This window comes from Lissotriton helveticus, chromosome 4_1, assembly GCF_964261635.1.
Source record: "Lissotriton helveticus chromosome 4_1, aLisHel1.1, whole genome shotgun sequence".
Lineage (NCBI taxonomy): Eukaryota > Metazoa > Chordata > Amphibia > Caudata > Salamandridae > Lissotriton > Lissotriton helveticus.
The window spans coordinates 981010941-981033192 of record NC_136063.1 but is presented as its reverse complement, the minus strand read 5'-3'; the positions used below and the strand labels follow the sequence as shown (position 1 = coordinate 981033192).

At 48.6% G+C, this 22252-nt stretch overlaps 1 protein-coding gene across 2 annotated transcripts in view; it reads left to right on the top strand.

Annotated features, from left to right (window-relative positions):
- GNAL (G protein subunit alpha L) overlaps positions 1-22252 on the top strand; it is a 955956-nt gene that overhangs the window by 900931 nt on the left and 32773 nt on the right. For both annotated transcript variants that reach the window (XM_078687601.1, XM_078687602.1), the window contains exons 10-11: positions 1997-2127; positions 20408-20475. In XM_078687601.1, the coding sequence (XP_078543727.1) occupies positions 1997-2127; positions 20408-20475 (199 nt within the window). The remainder of the gene's footprint in view (positions 1-1996; positions 2128-20407; positions 20476-22252) is intronic.

The window sequence follows — 22252 nt, the reverse complement described above, 5'->3', positions numbered from 1 at the left end:
CTTGCAAACATCCCGACCCAACATTAGATGGCAGGAGTATTCAAAGCATGTGAATCTACAGCTGTACATGCCAAGAACAGATGCTTACCAGGTGAGTAACACACACTCACACACACACACACACTCTCTGTATGTATACTTCGACATTCCAAACTATGCCTCTCAGGGTACGGAGAGAAGGTTGTCATTATACATGTGTCATTGTACATTGAACTGTGCTTCCTGGTATAAGCGTTGGCATTAATCTAAGGAGGAAAAACTTTGTATATCACACCACAAGATACATGTGTATAACAGACCATGTAAATATTGCTGCTTCTGTGTAAATATGGCTGTGTGTGTGGATATATCTAGAGAGGTTTATTCAACAAACACTAAATGCCACATGAAAATATGTATGTATAGGTTCATTTCAGTTTTGTTAAATAAAAAATTAAAAATTCTACTCCTTGGAATCTTTGTTCCATCCCTGCTCTATCTGGCTCACCCCAAATCTTTGACTGCTATGAACTCACAAACCTCTTTTTCAAATTTCCCCCTCGGTTTTAGCCAATGCAGCTAACTAATAGGCACATGTCCGCTGCTCCCAATAACAACTTACTTAATCCCCTATTTCAATCCATTTCCATCATGCTATCCCTATTCAAAACACTACTAAACACACAAGAACTCAAGAGCAGAAACTTACCACACCTAGTCCTCAGGAAAACACAGATAACAAATTTACTATTTAACTCTAATCTTGGGTTCCAGAGTTAGCGTGCTGCTTGCTCAAAGCATTACAACATCTCGCCAAGGGTAGTAGTTGGTGTGTAAATACAATCACACGGATATCCTACTTGGAGGTTTCTTCTCACTCCCTGTGGAAGGCAGCAAGGTCCAGTATTTGGAACTCCATACCACCAGAGGAACCTCAGTAAGCGTCTGCCACACCCTTCTTCTGGCCTGGCTTCTTTTCATCTCTCTGGTGGCTTTGAAACCGGTCAGGCAGGCTGCCCCATATTTTCACCTCTGTTCAAGGAGTAATTTGCCTTCACCTTCATTGACCTGGCTCTTGGTTGGAGCCTGATTTAGAGTCAACAATCCACAGACCAGTATGTGGGACCGAATGAGAGCCGGTGCACACTGGTACTGCCTGGCACACCCTCATTTTGTACAATCATGTTGCTTGCAGGGACATTTTGCCTGATTATGGGGATGTGCTCTCCCCAGTGCAGGAACATACCCTTGACAGATCGCACTTGTCTGGGCAGAGCACATCCGTTAAAGAGAGACGTGGTTTGAACCCATTGCACCATCCGTCACTACCAGTGAACCTGGCCTTATTTTGAAGAGCGCGCTTGGACCCCCTGTGACTGCACCTGCAAGAACGGAGCCCTATCCAGGGGTCGACCTCTGGTGTGGGGGCAGGAGGAAAAGGGGTGCCACCGCATATGTGTTAGACTATCAGTCCATCTCTCAGCAGGTTCTCTGTGCCCACGTCTGAAATATGGCAGTAGCCCAAAACCCTACCCTCTTTTGCAGGGAGGCACACTCATGCAAGTCAAGGAATTTCCTCATGGGATCCTGCCGACACAATCCATATTACAGAAGGAGCCATGCAAGAGTCTGCCACCCCTTTTAATGTGCAAAAAGCGGACTCAAACTTGTTTTCGCTCCGAGGTGCTATAATGTAGTACTGCCCCGTGTGTTTCACTCATTCATTGCCCAAGGTGCCCTTTTCCCTTGTGTGCTCCTGGTTTACCCCGCTCTTGTGACAACTTGATAACTTCATAAGTTGTGGAATGACGTTTTTCTTGCCTTGATAGCTATGTTTGTCCCCAAAAACTTCTGTGAGAAAACTAGTTTACACATTATGTTGAATATTGTCTTTAGATTGTGCATAGTTTTTTGCAACTTCGGTAAAATGTTGACACAACACATAGTTGAACATGTAAAGTGCAACTTTCTTACTTAAGCGTACCCTGCATGTACTGAGGATGCTTTTTCTTCACAGGTGGTTACGGACCATTTCTATCATCTTGTTCTTGAACAAACAGGACATGTTAGCGGAAAAGGTTTTGGCAGGGAAATCTAAAATAGAAGACTACTTTCCTGAATATGTGCGCTACACTGTACCGGAGGATGGTAAGCCGTTACATTTTTCTTAAGAGGATTAAAGTATTGCAAATGGTGAAAATTAATCGAACCTGCTCCTGATAATGCCATGCTTGTCTGTACCCTCTCAAACAGTTTGCTTTGATTCTTAACCGTTTGTCTGCAGCATACATCGGGTCTCTTATTACGAATTAGCCCTTCGAAGATGGGATTGTGTACATAATAGACCAAAATAAATTGCACCCCATGACATATAACCTATTCGTGGCTGTTCCTCTGCCAGCACTGAAGCAGGCAGTTAGCTTAGCTTTTTCTTTCGTTTTCATTCCTTTTCGATTCCTGTATCCCCAGGGCGCCGTGTAGCGGATTGAACGCTCACGTGACCCCCTCTCTCGCGTTCACTCGACGGCTGGCCACGCCCACCTTCAGGCCACGCCCCCCTCCCGCCCTAAAGTTCGCCTACAAAAATGTGCAACCCCAGAACGCGCAGCGGACGTGCGCAGCGGGCGCGCCGTTTGCGCGCCAAAGGCGCGCCTAAGGCAAGCCCGTCTGCGCCCGTCCGCGGCCGGACGGGGCTAGGGGCACGACCTCATGCCAAATTTACATCATACTCCCTTGAGGACCTTACTAGCCTCCAAGGCCACTGGCCTCTTTCTGAAACCGTTCGCAGGCGCATCGCCTCATTAGGGCTTGCCCCCTCTCCTACCTCTACACTGATGCCCTCCCCGTTGACCTCTCCCCTACCTGACCCCCCTTCCCCGGCTCCGTCGCTATCTGTTTTCCTACTCAACACCAGGTCAGCGGTCAAGCACCATCACGAGCTGTTCGTCTTGCTCGACACCAAGAAGCCTGACTTACTGCTCTTGACCGAAACCTGGTACTGTGATTCTTCCCTCCCTGTCCTCTTGGCTACCCTCCCCCCTTCCTACGTCGCCTTGCGCGCAGATCGTTCGGCGGGCAGGGTTGGTGGTGGTGTGGCACTAATCGCCCGATCTGAATTGAATTTTCAAACCCTTCCCTTTTCCCCTATCCCTCCTACTAAATTTCTTGTAGCCCGCTCCCTCTCCTTCTCTCCCCCTATCACCTTACTCCTAATGTATCGTCCACCCCAGTCTTCGTCTCTGTTCTTACCGGCATTTCAAGACCTACTGGCGAATTTGGTGATCAACTACGCCTCAGTGTTGGTGTTAGGGGATTTTAATTACTGGCCCTCGGATCCCTCGGAGTGCACTGCTTCGAAACAGTTCACTGAATCTCTTTCCTCTCTGAACTTGGTCCCGCACATTACCATCCCCACTCATCCCCACTCATTCGCACGGTCACATACTGGACCAGGTTTGGTCCCTTAATCTTCCAGTCTCCTCGGTGACAATATCTCCCTGTCCCTGGTCTGACCATGCCCTTATTGCTTTTTCCATCTCGTCCAAACCTGTATCCAAAGCCCCACGCGCCAAAAACACCTGGGCGCGGAATTGGAACAGAGTCGATCTCCCCTCTTTGTTTTCTCTACTTCAAAACTCCACTCCCATCCTCTCTGACCTCTCATCCGACTCCCAAGCCAATGCCATTAATACCTGGCTGACTGGAGGTTGTGACTCAGTGGCTCCCCTGCGTCGCATCTCCACCCGGCGACCTAAGGATTCCAACAGGTGGTTTAACGACCACCTAAAAAAGTTAAAACTAGCCACCCGACAGGCAGAGAGGCAGTGGAGAAGAAGTTATCACCCCTCATTAAAAGCTCCCTACCTCACTGCTCTGGCCGAATATAAAACCGCAATTCTCTCCGCAAAAATTTCTTACTTCTCCACCAAAATAATGTCAGCCGAGAATAAACCTAAGGAAATATTCGGCATAGTCAATGACCTGGCTTATTCCGACAGAGCTTCACCCCAGAACCCTCCATCTCAGTCACTATGTGATCAACTCAATGCTTACTTCTTAGAGAAGATCGATACCATCAAAGCCAACATCCCCCCTCCTTCGCCCGCATTTGTGGATCCCTCCCCTCCTATTGTCCAATGTCTTCTCACCTCTATTCCCCCCCTCACTGAGGCAGGATTCCGGGAGATGCTCCCTAAAGTAAAGTCGGGCTCTCCCGCAGACATTTGTCCGGCACGAATCCTGCAACAAATTTATTCTTCTTGCCCTGAGCCCCCTATTACTTTTCTCAACCACTCCCTTGCGCAGGGAGTAGTGACCCCTGCGCTCAAATCAGCCACCATAGTGCCCATCTTAAAAAAGCCTGGCGCCGACCCGTCCATCTCAGCCAATTATCGCCCCATTTCCCTGCTGCCCTATTTGGGCAAGGTGCTGGAACGCCATGTCACCGCAGTTTTCAGCACCCACGTAGAGGCTAATGGGGGATTGGCTCCCCGCCAGGCTGGCTTTCGCCCCAGGCACTCGACAGAATCAGTTGTGGTTGCGGTCCTGGACAACCTCAGGAAGGGTATGGATAATAACAAACATCAGGTGCTGGTACTCCTCGATCTCTCTGCCGCCTTTGACACGGTTGACCACACCATCCTATTGTCCCGTGTCAAGGCGGCTGGAATTGAGGGTTCAGCCCTGATCTGGCTGTCCTCCTTCCTGAGGGACCGCACCCAGGCGGTTCGGCTAGGAGACCTCACGACCACTTCACTCCCTGTCACCTGTGGTGTTCCCCAGGGTTCCTCTCTTTCCCCTCTACTCTTCAATCTGTACATCTCTCCTCTTATTTTTGCTCTTCAGCAGCTGGAGGTCACCGTGTACAATTACGCCGATGACCTCCAGCTCATCTTTGATCTGTCCTCTTCTTCCCTCTCTGTTTCTAACTTCCAGTCTTCTATGACATTTATCAGGGATTGGATGAACCACAACCATCTCAAATTGAACCCGGATAAAACCGAGTTGGTTCTCACCGGTGGTTCTTCCAGTCCCTGGAATTCTCTCTTTTGGCCCCCCACTCTTGGTCCCCCCCCCCACCCCCTCAACTTCGGCCAAAACACTGGGTGTTAAAGTGAACAACCAGCTCACCCTTCATTCACAAATCAGCTCTGTAGTTTCCTCCTGCTTCCTCACTCTCCGCACTATCCGCACTGTCTCCCGTTTTTTTTCCCCTCAGGCACTCAAGCAGATCATGGCCGCACTGGTGATATCGCGGCTGGATTATGCCAATGCCCTTTACAACGGCATTCCGGCATACAGCATGCGGAGGCTCCAGATGGTCCAGAACCAGGCGGCCCGGCTGGTTTTTGGTCTCCCGCGATATCATCACTCTACACCGCTCCTTAGGGAGCTTCATTGGCTTCCCGTCAAGGAACGCTCCCTCTTTAAGACCGGCTGCATGGTCTTCCAGGCCCGCCAGGGCACTGCCCCTGCCTTTATTTCCTCGCTAATAAAAGAATATGTTCCCACCAGAGAGCTCCGCTCTTCCTCCAAATCTCTCCTCCAAATCTCTCCTCCAAATCCCACGTTGCAAACGGAAAAAATGGGGCGGAACCAACTTTTCTACCCTAGCCCCTACATTTTGGAACTCCCTTCCTGATCACCTTCGCTCTGCCACCCACTATCTCTTTTCGGAAAGATCTTAAAACGTTTCTTTTTAAGCAGGCCTTCCCCGTGTAATCTTCCTTTTTTTTTTTCTTGACAGGTTGACTTTGCCTCTGTTGCCGACTCCCATACTAGCGCCAAGAAACCGTACGGTGCACGCTGCGCTTTATAAATGTTTTAAATTAGAAATTAGAAATTAGCCTTTCTCCATTCACTAGAACATGGGCGGTTTATCATACAATAAAATACAAACATTCTTAATCTCATTAAGTGTCGAGGCCACCAAGCCTCATTTTAGAATTGAGTCTCTTGTATGCACAGGCATGACCTCAAGGGCGTAACTGGGAAGTGATACTCACCTGGCGATTCAAATCATGTATTGCACTGCACTAATATAACACTGGAACAAAAGTGCCATGTTGAATCAAGTCATTAACAGATGGTCAAGAACATTTGGAGATGTTTCTCAAATACAGCTGGCACAGGAATTTAACAATTATTGGGAATTGGCTTTTCATTACGTTTCGGAGAAAGACCAGAAAATGCAATTTCCAAATCGTTTTCACCAGGTGAAGGAAAGTGAACTAATTGCCCCTGTGGATCTCTGCTGCTCCTAGTGCAGTAATCCACTGGCTTCATGCAGGACCTTGACAACAATTCCAGCTGTTGCCACCTTCCTTTGAGGTCAGGACTGTGTACGGTTTAACGCTTAATGAGGAACCTAGACCCTTATTGTGTGCTGGTGCCTTGAGTCCACTTGCATTGTTGTTGTTCAGTGCTGAGGGTACGCTGAAGCTTTTCCACACAAAAAATGGGTCAGCAGCCCAGTTGTGTTAAACCATGACCTCTTCATGGCAGCGTCAAAGAGGTGGTTCTACAATCTTCGTTGGCGCATGTGCTGCCCCGAGGGAGTAGCAGAGGTAATTCGCAGTAATAGCTTGCTATGCTGCCCTGAAAGATGTAGAAGACATGACTTCATGTTTTTTTTGTTTTAACTAAATTAAAGACAGGCACACACACTGTGTTGTGCCACCAGTAGACTGACCTTACTCACAAGGCCAACGCTTGTGCACTATCTTAGGATAAACGTCACTTAGCTTGGTAAGTGTATCTGAAGGTCGTACAAAGGGGTAATACTCAGAAGACTCATGGTGCTGGGCTTCCAGGGGAAACCCTCAGAAAGTCCAACCTCCCCCTGAAAATGTGGCTGTGGACAGTGAGTAACAGATCCCTCCTGAGGCGGAAGCCGGGAGTTGCGAGAGACGATTGTTTTTAAAAATTGTTGTGATAATTCTCATTTAATAGAACTTTCACTTACCCCTCTGAGCACTATTCACCTCGAGCAGCCTCACCCCCTGCACAGCGGATCTAGCGCTGGTGCGGGCGATTGTTAGTAATTCCGCCGCCATTGAGAGCCACGAGACACGCCTCTCGTGCAGGCCACGCCCCCATCCTACACTCCTAATCCTCCTATAAAATATGTGCTTTCACCAGAAGCGCAGCGGACGAGCGCAGCGGGCGCGACGTTTGCGCGCTGAAGGCGCGCTTAAGGCAAGCTCGTCTGCGCTCGTCCGCGCCGAGACCGGGCCTAGGGCCACCCTCCCTACACCCCAAACCGCAAAACTCAGGCAGTACAGCGCTGCAAATCTCCTGGAACTAAGGCCCCAACAAAAAGTGTGCAGCCAGCACCCGTTTCACGCAGAAAATCTCCCACAAACTTGTAATATCTGCAAATCGACCCTCAAACCCCAGCTGGCCTCAGACCAATCCATCAAGTACCGCATGTTCATGTTGAACTGCAGGTCCCTGCACAAACATAGTGAGGAATTTGCACTCCTGATGGAAGAACGTATGCCTGACATTGTCTTCCTGACGGAAACTTGGCTCACCTCAGACTCCGACCCGGCCCTGGTCACAGCCCTTCCACCTGGCTTCCAAATCTCTTGTCAGGACCGGCCTGAAGGCAGAGGAGGAGGCTTAGCAATCATCTATAAAGAGCAGTTCCTCTGCCGAGTTATCCCAGAAACCATCCCGGATTGCGAGAGTCTAGCCTTCAGTCTCGAACTCTCCCCTAACAACTGCTTCTCAGGTACTCTAATTTACCGCCCCCCCGGTCCCCCCAAGAAATTCCACAACCATCTCGCTTCGATTGTGGCCGAACGAACCAGCACCTCCTCTAACTTCACCTTGCTAGGAGATTTTAATTTTCACTTTGACTTTGTAGCAGACCATACGGCAAGCACACTTACAGACGACCTAGCAGCGCTGCAATTACTCCAATCTGTCAGCTCTCCAACCCACGTTAAGGGCCACTTGCTAGATCCAGTATTTAGCAACTGCGTAAATCTGGAAACCGATTTACCTATCCCCCTTCCATGGTCTGACCACCTATTGATCCCCTTCTCATGGACCACACCTAGGCCTTTAGCCGTCAGACCCACAGTAAGAATAGCCAGACCCTGGTCTCGCCTCTCAACCAAAAAATGGACCACCAAATTGGCCAGCAACCTACCTCCCCGTAATGAGGACCACTGCCTCGCAAACCAGACATATCAAGATTGGATCACCCAATCACTCGATCACTCCCTACCCAAAAGAAAAAATACAATTAAACGTCCCCACAAGTCCGCTCCCTGGTATTCAGAAGCCCTCAGGGCAAAGAAACGCCAGTGTAGGCAAGCTGAAAGGAAATGGCGTCTGGACTCCTCACCAGGAAACAAAACTCAATACCGAAAGGTAATCAAAGAATACAAAGAAGAAATCATAGCCAGTCAAGCAGCTCACTTCTCTAACAAAATTATTTCAGCTAAATCTAGACCTAGAGAAATTTTCCAAATTGTGAAACACCTTTCTAAACTGCCACCTAACCTGCTTGAGAACAAATCCACAGAACACTGTAACAACATGGCAGATTTCTTCCTTAAAATCTATGAATCCTTTCCCCCCCTATCTACCATCCCCCCAACTGAGCCCAACTTGACACCCCCTGTATCTCAGCCTCCTCCCACACTGGACCACTCCCCCCCCCCCCCCCCCCCAATCTTGAGACCCTAGAATCCGTGGCCCGGTAAGTCAAATCAGGCTCCCCCGATGACCCAGCCCCACCAGATGTCGTCAAGTCACTCTGCCCATCATAATGGACCTCCTGAACTCTTCCATCAACACCGACATAGTCCTGCCTGAATGGAAACGAGCCATGGTCCGGGCCCTGCTAAAGAAACCTAGCCTGGACCCTTCAGACCTCAGCAATTATCGGCCAATCTCTCAGTTGCCTTGGCTGAGCAAAATCCTAGAGAGACACATCAACGGACAACTCGTCGCCTTCCTAGAAAACCATCATTTGTTGGACCTCACCCAAACGTGCTTCAGACCTAAACATGGAACCGAAACCGCGCTCCTCATGGTAACAGAGGAATCCAGAACCATCCTGGACCAAGGAGGATCAGTGGCAGTGATCCTCCTTGACTTAAGCGCGGCCTTCGCCACGGTCAGCCATAACATCTTGCTTGACCGGATGTCGAATATCGGCATAAAAGACAAAGCATGGCGATGGTTCCAGTCCTTCTTGAAAGACAGATCCTTTAGGGTATTCGACGGCGAGGCAATATCTACCAGCAGACCATTAAGATGCGGAGTACCACAAGGCTCCTCATTAAGCCCGGCGCTCTTCAACATTTATATGAGGCCACTGGCTGAGGTTGTCCGTCAGTTTGGAGTTAAGATCATTTCCTACGCTGACGACACTCAGCTGGTCGTCTCATTGGCGCAGGAAGCTAACTTGCCTAAGACAGGAGGGCTCAGAAAATGTCTAGAGGAAGTAAAGAGCTGGATGGCCTCCTCATCACTCAAAATGAATGGGGACAAAACAGAGCTCATGCTCCTGGGCCCGGCCGACCCCAGATCTTTTAATGCTCTTTGGCCACCCTGCCTGGGCACTCCCCCGCCCCCCAAGGACAACATCAAGAGCCTTGGGGTATGGCTGGATAGATCCCTCTCTTTTGGCACCCAAGCCACCAAACTCTCAGCTACCTGTTTTGGCCTCCTTAAGATGCTAAGGAAGATCCTCCATCTTTTACCCATGGAAGCCAAACAGGTAGCCATCCAGGGCCTGATTCAGTCCCGCCTGGACTTCAACAACGCCCTTTACCTCGCTGCCCCAGAATATACACTACGCAGACTTCAAACTGTGCAGAATTGTGCAGCCCGCACATTACTTCAGCTCCCTCGCCGACAATCTGTCAGAGCCGGTCTGATCAAATTACACTGGTTACCAGTCCGCCAAAGAATACACTTCAAAGCAATGTGTATCGCGCACCAGGCCTTCTGGAAAACAGGCCCCCCTCATCACCCGTAACCTAGTCTCCCACTACCAACCTACTAGGAATCTTCGATCAAACCTGGCCTTTATGGCCACAACACCCAGAATAAAGAAGGCCAGAACCGGCGGTAGGACCTTCTCCCACAATGCCTCCAAGACCTGGAACAGCCTGCCCCTCCATCTGAGAGCCAATTCCAACCTTTCCTCATTTCGGAAACAACTCAAAACTTTCCTCTTCAACTCCCCTCAGTAACTACTCCATCTACCCCCCTGATGCCATCTCTCCCTTCTGTTGGTTCTTAGCGCTTGGACGCCCCCGGGCAGCAATCGCGCTTTATAAATCCACATACAAATACAAATACAGTGCATTTCTGGGTCTGTCAAAAAGAACCAATCTCAGCATGCACCATGGTGAGCAAGTAAGATGTACATGCTGCTTCCAACAGAAATGGTCATGAGTCAGCATAGAAAGGTGGGAGCCCTGAAGAATGGGAAAAGAGTTGAGAGCTAAAGAGCAACAATGTGGCCAGCAGACACAACAGGAGCAAGAGTTCAGTCCTGTTAGTGAGGCAGCCACAGATAGAAAAGGAGAGGCACAGGCGAACAGCCCTTCAGCACTTCAAGTTATTCTTTCCTCAAAAAAAGTATTCTTGCTGCTACATTGCCTCTGGGCAGATCAAGACACAGCAATTGATCATGATACATTGGTGTATCCAACTTATCTCCAAAAACTCTAATATCAGGCTATCAATGAATAAGCATTTATAGAGTTTGGCATTGTCACCCTTTTGGCGCTGGCATGCGAGGGCTCTGTCGAAAAGCCAGGCCTTGGGGAACAAGTGGGAAGAGGAAAGAAACCAGCAGAAAAAGGCAAACGGAGGTCAGAAAAACGAGCAAACAGAAAAGGCAAAACACAGGACAGAAACAGGGCACAAAGGCAAAACAGAGCAGGAAAATTAGCTGAAAAGGCAAAATAGAATGCAGACAAACGAGTAGAAAAGGCCAGAGGCAGAAAAGCGGGCAAAACGGAGCAGAAAAGCAGGCAGAAAAAGGTCAAACATAGGGCAGATAAATGAGCAGAAAAGACAAAACACAGCAAGAAACGAGCAGAAGAGGAACAAACAGAGAGGGTAGCAAGTAGACAGGCAGCAGAGGGTAGCGGACTGCAGGCAAGCTGAACAGGGGGAACTGTCACAGGGGGACCTGCCATTAAGTAGATTGTGGGGGGGAAGGGGCGGGTGCTGGGTGGCGGGAGGAGACAAACGGCTGTGAGAGGGAAGAAATGAGCATGAAAAGGCAAAACAGAGGGCAAAAAAGGTAAAACAGAGGGCAGAAAAAGGCAAAACAGAGGGTAGGAAACAGTGGGCAAGCTGGGTAGGAGAACTGTTGCAGGGTGAGCTGGCTATACATCGATAATAACATTGAATCATATCACTCGGTTAAAAGATTTGTGCTTTAAGAAAAAAGTGAAGCATGTCAGCTCCTTATAACGGTAACGCAGTGCTTTACTTGAGGAAGTGCTCTTTGCCTTGTAGTACAGTTTTATATGATCAGTTCTGTAAAATAAAATCAGAATCTGTAAATAAATTCACACATTTCAGACTGCATATTATGCCTGTGTATACTTTATATTCATCAAACATAATTTGGCTCAGTTCCAGATTATTGGGCTATTCTAGTTTTTCCTTATACTCCCCTCCTCCCTTCCAAATCAATTAACGTTTTTGCTGGAAAAAAGGTTCGAGCACAGATGTTTTGCAACTGTGAACAGTAGCAAGGGCAAGGTTAACAAAATCATTTTAGCTTACAAATGGCCAATATACGGATCTTCTTTTGAAAGTTATTTTGAAAGTCCTGATTTGCACATGTTACCCCTTGCATGGCATACATAATCCTTAGTTCTCACAATAATTATATATCAGACTTGAGGGATTTCATGGAAGCACACACTGTCGACTCATTTTCAGTTAGTATTCTGCAAAGGCACAGAGCAGAGACTGTACTAGATTATCTGTTTTTGACAGAACACCTTGCTTGATGGCGGTGTTGATAATTTCTCAAGTTTTCAAAGATCATGCCCATAATACTGCGTGAAAGGATCAGACTCGCTTAGTTGGACAGAATGTTTGGGAAAATGTATTGCTGGTTCTCCTATTTTAGTTTGGCTAACATAGCATGCAGTGATTTTCCAACTACGTGTTACCCTGTTTATGAGGTTTACCCACAAGATTCTGTCATGTCTCTTCAATGTCTGTAAGTATTACATATTTGCTATACAGTATTTTGAAAGTGTGGACCTAGTGACATAATGTCTGGTTCCCTTTGAAAATGTATTCTTTTAGGAGGGATAGGAAGATGTAGTCTGAATGTTAGTTCTAAAGCCCTGCAAAACAAATTTGAGAATACTTTTATTTATAGTTTTGGGTTTCCCACAAGTTACATTGTTAGCTGGGAACTACATTTTTGACTTCTAGTACTAGCTTTGCAGTTGAGTGAAAAAAACACTTACAGCTCAGGGTAGATTTGGAAGCTGTTGCCTAATGGAGCTGTCGCAATAGAACAACACCGACATTTACATAATCTTGTACATAGCAAAATAGACCATTTCAAATATATACCTGTTGTGGGCCTTGTCTTTTGGTTAGTGTGTGTGTGAATACCATTAAGACCAAGTTTGTAACCACTGGCTCTAGAAATCTCTCTTACGAGTTTTAAACTGGATAGCCCAGCTATGATCATCTGCAGACACCATGGTACCGTCCACCATGGTAAAGCATTCCCCTGGTTGATACTGCTAATAGAGCCCCCACATGATCAAGATCAAATTGTGTACCAAAAACAATCTCTACTTCTTTAGCTTTACTGATGTGCAAGTAAATATTGTGGGGTCTATTCACAGGGGTAGGTTTGCATGTGTTGATCTCCTAACAAGGAAATCCACAAAGACACCTAGATGTAGATTTCTGCATTGATGGAATTCAAAATTCTGATCTACACCTAGATGTTGATAGAGATCATATTATAGCAGTTGGTAACAGCCTGTATTTAGAAGATCTGAAAGAGACACGTTAGTGATAGATTCCTTACCTTAGACTATCCCGACAGCATCCGACTGGATCCGGAAAGTCTTTTTCGTAGCAGTAACCCTGCGCGCCGACAGGTGGCATTGCGCGGCTCCGCATCCGTCGCTGGCATTGTAAGCGCCGAGATGACGTCACAGAGACTACTTAGGCGCCACCTGTGCGCGCTGGCGTCAGTTCTCTCTTTTTCCGCGCAAGTAAGCGCAGATCCGGCTAGAGCACCTACCCTAGTCACTTTTTGACTACCCTTTTTGAGACATTTTGTCTCCTGTAAACTTGTTTAGCCTCCTCTGATGCACTTTGGGATGCTTGGGTTTAAGTTATGTGGGGCCTTCCCCCAGAATATGTCGGTGACGGACCCCCACGACGTTTGTCTCTACTGCCTGGATGGCGACCACTACTCCCGGTCCTGTGGGACCTGTCTGGCTATGGCCCGAAGGCCTTGAGGGAGCGGTGCCGGAAGTTGCTGGATGTCTTGCACTCGTCCAGCACCGTTTCACGGGGTTGTTCGCGGGACCGTCTTCATCGTTTGGATTCCAAGTCTTCGCCCTCGGATTTGGGTAAGCGACAACACAAAAAGAAGTCGAAGAAGTGTTGTCGCTCTTCGCCGTCCCCACGCCGATCATCGGATGCGGACGAGGGAGACAGGGGTTCTGCCCCGGTGGCTCCTCTGGAGCCTGGGAGTCCTGCGGCCTACCGGCCTTACCCGGGTCCGTCGGCGACTCCAGTGCAGGTGCAAGAGTTTCTTGCTTCCTTGGACCGCCTGTTTAGGCCTCACCTGCCGCCGGCGTGCCTTCGGGCCCCGCGTTCCCGTGACCGGATCCTGTTAGGCCACCGTGGCTCCGGACCCGGCACCACATGTTCCAGTGCCACTGGCTCCGGCCTCGGCGCCACAGGGTCCAAGCTGCCGGCTTCGGCCCCAGCTCCGCCTGTGGTGCCGCAGTGGGTGTCGTTTAGCCTGCCCCTGTCCCGGTTCCAGGACACTTTTGTCCCGGCCTCGGACCCGCATTGGGACTCGGTGCCGGTTCGGCCCCGTCCTGCGCCGGCCCAGGCTCCGTTTCCTCCCTCATCGGCTCCTGCCCCGCCACCGCACTCTGCGGCGGAGGACTCGGAACAGGATTGGGCGGATAACTTGGATGAGGCCGGTGGCCTCGATCTCTCGTTGGACCCGGGGTTCGCATCCCTTCCGCCTACGGTGGAGAAGGGCACTTCCTACATGGCGGTGCTCCGTCGGGCGGCTGAGGTCCTCCACCACGACCTTCTGACTGTGGCCTTGAAGCTAACAGAGGTGCTCCAGTAGGCGCCCGCTTCGTCGGAGCCTCTGTTTCCCTTTAATGAGGCCCTACTGGGCACTTGGTCGCGGTCGGCCACGGGGGCCTGGTGGACAAGAATGTGGCCTAGCGTCATCGCCCAGCACCAGGTGACCATGCTTTCCTGACCACTCATCCTACGCCGGAGAGTTTGGTCATTCAGGCATCCAATTCTCAAAGTGCGTTTCCTACCGCCCCGCCTGATAAGGACTCAAAAAGTTGGACCAGTTTGGCAAGAGATTATTTTCCTCTGCCAGTCAGAGGAGCTTCTACTCCCATGCTGTATGGGACACGGTGTCGCAGCTCCTGCCTCAGTGTCCCGAGGAGGTTCAGACTGAGCTTGCGCAGGCGGTGGCAGAGTGGAAGGACGCCGCGCAATTCGCCATACGGTGTGGATTGGACACCGCCGACTCCTTAGGGAGAGCGATCTCCACAACAGTGGCCCTGCTTCGCCATGCTTGGCTGCGGTCCACTGGGTTTTCGGGGTATGTCCAGAGTTTGCACATGGACATGCCGTTTGATGGCACTCGCCTGTTTGGCGATAAAGCTGACAGTGCGCTGGAGCGCTTCAAGGACTCTCGGGCTACGGCGAAGTCCTTGGGCCTTTTTGTCACCCCTCCAGCCATTTCCAACTTTCATTCCTTTAGTGGCCAGGGCGCCCCTTCCCGCTCGTTCAGTCTGAAGCCTGCGCAGACTACTGCTCAGCGTGGCCATGAGCGCGGCGGCCGCCGTGGAGGCACAGGGGGCCAGCGTGCGGGTCAGTCCACTTCGGCTCCCGCTGCGTCCGCCTCCAAACCTTCCTCGTCCGATGTTTGGGGTGCACCCCACGCCGGTGGGCGGCAGGATTCGCCCTCACCTTCCCTCCTGGCGTTCGGTCACTTCCGACCGGTGGGTGCTGCAGCTCGTTCGGAGGGGTTACTTCCTCCCCTTGGAGTCTGCCCCCCCCGGCCATACCACCTCAGTTCTGCTGCATGTCGGGGGATCACTTTGGGCTTCTCCAACAGGAAGCTGTGGCCCTCTTGACCAAGGGGGCCATCAAGCACGTTCCCATGCCAGAAGTAGGTTGTGGATGTTACTCCCACTACTTTTTGGTCTCCAAGAAGAAAAAGGGGGGTCTGCGCCCCATCTTGGACCTCCGGGTTATCAATCGCTTCCTCCTGAATGGGAAGTTCAAGATGTTGACTCTGGCTAATATCTTGGCTGCCCTCGACCCTGGGGACTGGATGGTAGCGTTGGACTTGCAGGACGCGTATTTTCATATCCCCGTCCTGCCGGCCCACTGGCGTTACCTGCGGTTCACGGTGGGCCAGGAGCATTTTCAGTTTTCTGTTCTCCCCTTTGGCCTTAACAGTGCCCCTCCGGTGTTCACAAAAGTGATGGCGGTGGTCGCTGCTCACCTGCGCAGGTCAGGGGTGTCCGTCTTTCCTTACTTGGACGACTGGTTGCTCAAGGCGGGCTTGCCCCAGGTAGTTGTCAACCACCTTCAGTCTACGGCCGACCTTCTGCATTCGCTGGGATTCTCCACCAACGTGCCGAAGTTGCACCTGATTCCCTCTCAGAAGCTCCCCTACATCAGAGTGGTTCTGGATATGGCGCAGTATCAGGTTTATCCTCCTGAACAGCGTGTCGGGAACATTCGGGCTATGATTCTGATTTTTCAGCCCTTGTCCTGGGTTTCGTTCCAGATGACCCCAAGGCTGCTGGGCCTCATGGCTTCCTGCATCCTGCTGATCAACCATGCCAGATGCCAGATGGCATATGCAGGCTCTGCAGTGGGACCTGAAGTTCCAGTGGGCACAGCAGCAGGGAGACCTGTCTGGGCTCGTCCAGATCTCGGAGGGCACTGCAGGACAGTTGCAGTGGTGGCTCGCCAACCAGCATTGGGTCGGGGGCAGATTCCTCTCTCTTCCCCAACCGGAGCGCACAGTGGTGATGGATACGTCCCTCCTCGGGTAGGGTGACCGCATGGGAGAGGCTGAGATCAGAGGCCTCTGGTCTCCGGCGGAGTCTCTGCTCCAAATCTACCTTCTGGAGCTGCAGGGGCTTCGTCTGGCACTGAAGGCATTCCTTCCCTCGGTCCGGGAAAGTGTAGTGCAGGTGTTCACGGACAACACCACCGCTATGTGGTATTGCAACAGGCGGGGTGGGGTTGTGGACCCTATGACAGGAGGCTATGTACCTCTAGTTGTGGCTGGAACATCACAGCATTATCCTGGTGGTTCACCACCTGCAGGTTCTCTGTATGCCAGGGCCGACGAACTCAGCCGCCGGTGTCTGATGGATCATGAATGGCGTCTGAACTCAAACGTGGTGCAAGGTCTCTTTCTGCAGTGGGGATAGCCTTGGTTAGATCTATTCGCCACCGAAGAGAACACGCAATGTCCTCAGTTCTGCGCGTTGGAGTTTCCAAGGCGGCACTCGCTCTGTGATGCCTTTCGCCCAGAGTGGAGTTGAGGTCTGTTGTACGCCTTTGCGCCTATACCACTTCTGCCCAGAGTGCTGAAGAAGATTCGGCGCAACTGGGCCCAAGTCATCCTGTGGCTCCGAATTGGGCAAGAAGATACTGGTATCCCGAGCTACTCAACATGGCAATCGATCCCCCGATACGGCTGCCTCTTCGGGAGGATCTTCTGTTGCAGCAGCAGGGGACGGTCCTCCACCCAAACCTGTCCAGTCTCCACCTCCATGCGTGGAGATTGAGCTGCGACAATTGACACCTTTTGCTCTTCATCCCGATGTTTGTGATGTCATACTGGCAGCCAGGCGTCCCTCCACTAAAACGGTATACGCCTGCAGGTGGAACAAAGTTGTGGCGTGGTGCACAGCGAAGGCTGTGGATCCCCTTTCTGCCCCACTTTCTGAAGTTCTTTTGTTCTTTCTTTTTTTGTCCCGGCAGGGCTCTGCTCTGAGCCCTATCAAAGGTTATCTTTCGGCCATCTCCGCTTTTTTGCGGCTTCCTGATCAGCCTTCTCTTTTTAAGTCCCCCGTTGTGAATAGTTTCCTTAAAGGCATTACGCACACGTTTCCTCCCGTGCCGTTCATAATGCCTCAGTGGGACTTGAACCTTGTCTTGACGTTTCTGATGTGTGCTCCCTTTGAGCCCCTTCATTCCTGTCCTTTACGTCTTCTTACTCTCAAGACGGCTTTTCTGGTAGCTATCACCTCTGCCAGGAGAGTGAGTGAGCTCCAAGCTCTTTCTTCCAAACCTCCTTTCATTTCTGTTCATCCGGACCAGGTGTTTTTAAGGACTCGTCCTTTCTTGCCGAAGGTTGTCACTTCCTTCCACATCGGGCAGACCATCACTTAGCCCACCTTCTTTCCGCCTCAGCATCCTTCAAATGAGGAAGAGAGGCTCCACTGTCTGGACCCAAAACGAGGGCTCTCGTTCTACCGGCAGCGCACACAACAGTTTCGGGTGGATGACCAACTCTTTGTTGGCTACGTAGGCACCAAAAAAGGTCGGGCGGTGCATAAACGGACCATCTCTCGGTTGGTCGTTATCTGTGTCAAGGCATGTTACTCGTTGGCTAAGAAGGAGCCTCCTGTGGGGCTGCGTGGCCATTCTACCAGGGCAACAGCACCCACTACTGCCTTGGGGCGCGGCATCCCCTTGCAGGACATCTGTCAGGCAGCTACGTGGGCCTCGCTGCACACGTTTACCAAACATTACTGCCTTGACAGTCAGGTCCGGGGGGGCGGCTTCTTTGGCCGTTCTGTCCTCCGTGACTTTCTGGTGTAATCTATTCGCAGACCCACCACCAGGGTTGGTATTGCTGGGGTACCTATTCTAAGGTAAGGAATCTTATCACTAACGTGTGTCTTTCAGATGCACAAGTTACTACTTGTGTAATGATATATCTGTAAGAGACATTAGTTAGTGATAGATTCCTTACAGCCCCACCCATCCTCCCCGTTCTGCGAACTGATTACTAGGGTTAAGGCCATCCCTTTCAAGGCCCTATTTTTCATGGCACCAGTGGTCGGTTTCTGTCATGGTTCTGCACTCCTGGCGCAGAAAGTCGTGTGCAGAACTGACGTCAGCACGCACAAGTGGTGCCTAAGTAGTCTCCGTGATGTCATCTCGGCACTTACAACGCCAGGGACGGATGCGAAGCTGATACCTGGGGATATTCTAAAGTAAGGAATCTATCACTAACTAATGTCTCTTACAGCTATATCGTTACACAAGTAGTAACTTATGCATTGCGGATGCAAAGATTCCCATGTTCCACACCCTACTGTCTGTGATTGGAGTCAGAGAGTACACCTTGTTTTGATTCTGAAACTAAACTTCTGTTGTCAACCCTCTGTGCCTAAAAGGAGGCTCTTTGTGAAACCCTCTGTTGCCCATTTATTCATAAGTCAAGTACAAGTTGTGGACACTGGTACATACATAAGTCTGTCTATGGTTCAGCACCCAAAAATCTTCAAGAAAGCACCAGACCATATGTACCCCTCCCATGACTTGGGATTGAAAGACCATCATTGGTTAGATCTCCATTTAATAGTACTACCATGGTGGGCACATAGCTTCTTTTCATTCTGACCCTAGGCTCTAGCTTCTTTTCATTCTGACCCTAGGCTCTAGAGTGAATTTGCACTCTGGTAGGGAAAGAGATGAAACCCTTAGGCCTCTCTTGCTTTTCTAGTCACATCTCCATGGTCACTTGTAAAATGTATCCACTTCTATGCCGCTGTATGTAATGTAACTATGCTTTTCATGGTCACGCCACTTGAGGCTCTGGAGATGAAGCACTCTATACAACTCTGTAAATAAATAAGATGTAGCAGTGCAAAATTGCAAGTTGCTGATAGGCAATTATTCAACAGCCAATCTAGTATTAAATCACTTTTATTTGGCCCGTTTTTGATTAAAAGTTTGGTTTCCTAAACCAAAATGCGTTCATTAGCCCATTGTTACAGATGGGAAACAATGGCAAATCTTGATTAGTATCCAATAAAGGGGCCAATAAAGGTCTGCTGCGAGGTCTTCAATCGGTGCAAAACGCTGCGGCGAAGTTTGTCCTGGATCTCCCAAAAAGGTCGTCTGCGACCGCTGCCAGGAAATCCCTGCACTGGCTCCCCATTGATGCTAGGATCACTTTTAAAGTGCTATGCCTGGCATACGGTGCTTTAAATAAGAAGGAGTCCGGGGACATAAAAAATCTCCTCTCCTTGTACTCACCTGAAAGGAACCTCCGCTCCTCGTCGAAACTGCTCCTCACTGTACCTCGGGTGCGTAGAGCCAAATGGGGAGGCAGAGCATTTTCCAATCTGGCTCCTAGATGGTGGAATATGGTTCCCTTGGAGATTAGGATCCTACCTTCAATGCCCTCTTTTAGAAGGGCTTTAAAAACTTGGCTCTTTGGCAGAGCATATCCATAGCCGTGGGTGTTAGCTTTCTCCTTCTTTTTCTGATTTTCTTTGTAGGCGCCTTGATGCCTTCGGGCAAAGTTGCGCGTTTATAAATTTATTTTCAATTCAATTCAATTCAGGGACATACAGCACCAATTTTCCTAAATGTCACTTAGAACGAGATCTTTCATATTTGAGTACATATGATGATCAACAAGAGAAATATTTTGATTACGTAGCACCATTGTTTAATGATTAGATAGTTCTAGGCGTAATGCAAGACTTGCGAGATGCCCTGCCAAGTCCATGCATGATATGCCGCTGTTTTGGTAATATTACACCAACTTTCATAGTAACCAAGAGTATTCTGATTGAGAGGACTAATATTTTTAATTAAGATACGCTAGTGTAAAATGTAACTGTCCAGATGTCATTCAGTGTTGCCTGAATCTATCAGAATATTGTTTCTCCCATTACACTACATAATGTCACTTTTAGTATTTTCAGTTATAGTAAGATTTCTACTTACAATCAAAGGAAATGTATAGAAAAGCAGCAAACTGTATTTCTAACTTACTTTCTAAGATGCTCGGTTTGCTTGTTTATCGAGATTGTTCCATTGCGGAAATGTGGACAGTTGTGCTTCTGCTTATATAACAGAAGTTATGCTAATACTCTTGCCGGATAGTGTCTAATGCGATGCAATTTCTTTTGAACAGCAACACCAGACGCCGGGGAAGATCCCAAAGTTACAAGGGCCAAGTTTTTCATCCGGGATGAATTTTTAGTAAGTATATTTACATAAATTTAAAACACTCATGTTACAGAATCATTGTAGTCTCTGCTTGATTGTTATTAGTTCTATCTAGCCGCCTTCTGTGGCTTTTGATAAAGGTAAACTTTGTGAATGGAATTGATCATCACTTCTGTGGAATACCACTGATTCACTTTTGGATGTTGGGACCCCCGTCTAATCAATTTGAATTTCAAACGTATAGACTGAAAAACATTAAAAAGATGCAAAGATTAATACATCTTTTTTTAATTAAACAAATATGCAAAAATCGAAATTTTTATTGCATTGAAATGTTGAATTTTTACAAAATGTATTTTTCCTTATAAAAGACCGAGTATGCTAGGCTTTAGCATATAATGATATCTTTTCTGCTCCTAATGCATGCGCTCTTTGTGTCAGTGCATACCAGTGATTCAGTTGAGACCACCAATTATCCTTTCTAGATTCCATCTGCTGTACTTGTGGTGCTGCCCTTAATGAAGTTAACAATGCAAATTACTATTTTAACCTCCAATTTCAAATTCCTTCACAATAACAGGGCATCGTAATATTCAATGTTTCTTTTATATCTGCATAACCTTTATTAATCTGCTCATATGATTTAATTTCCTAAACAGTTGCTCACGTCTTGAGTAGGAATCTCATACCGCCGAAGGGTCCATGGACCCCAGGTTAAGAACCACTGGCTTATTGTGTAAAGTATTGCAGTAGTTTACATACCTAGCAATCTCCCTCTTTTCTGCTCAAGTCCAATAGCGCCAAATCTTTATTTCCCCTCCAAACGTTTTTATTACGTTTTGTTTTAACCATCTAGTGTCATTTACATGACCACAAATCCACAACATGCTGGGTATGTATACAAATTATGATTTGTATATGCATATCGATAGAAACAGAATATTGAGTACATTTTAGTCCCTCATTCAGTATTATTGCGTGGGTATAAGGGGAGGAAGGGGGGCTTCAAACAATGTCCATATGACCTCTTCTTACATGAGTGTTCCGCGTCGTTCCACCACTGGTTCTTAATATTGTCCCCACGTTACCCCCCCCCCCCATTCATCCTGTTGAGCCCCAATATTGTAGTGCCATTTTTCCATTTGCATGTTAATCATGACCAGACTGTATGTGAGTGATTTGTCCTTAGTGGTAATGTGTCCATCTAATAATCTCTCAAGAGTGGAGTCCTTTCTTGTCTCCTCGTCCCTAGGGATTATGGTTTTTAATGCACGTCTCAACTGTAAGCTGGGATGAGACCGTTTTGAACACTTTTTTTTAACTAAAGGTTCAGATGGAACAATCCTACACATCTTCCAGCGATGATATGGTAATTACGTTCCATTTCTTAAAACCAGGTAACTTAGTCACTTCCCTCAGTCTCGTTCCCACCCGTGAGGGATTCTCCAACTTACTCCCATATAAAACATGGGAAACACATTTTATAGCATGAATATTTTTACGGCAAATATACATTTAAAACACATGCCAATACAACGCATTCGGGGTAAGCTGGGGAGGGGTCTCCCCCCACAAATACATTGTTTTTAAATATAAAACAAAGCGTGGTATTGACATGCGTTTGAAATGCATTTTCCCGGTTAAAACATGCGTGCTACAAAATGCGTATAAAAGGCATGCAAAGTAATTCCATGCGATGTACTGTCATACAACCATAAAACATGTGTGCCCACCCACCAATTTGAATCTGTCCAGTCTAAAAGCCGTTTCCTCCAATGGGAAGTACGCTCAGCTGTTGAGTATACAGACT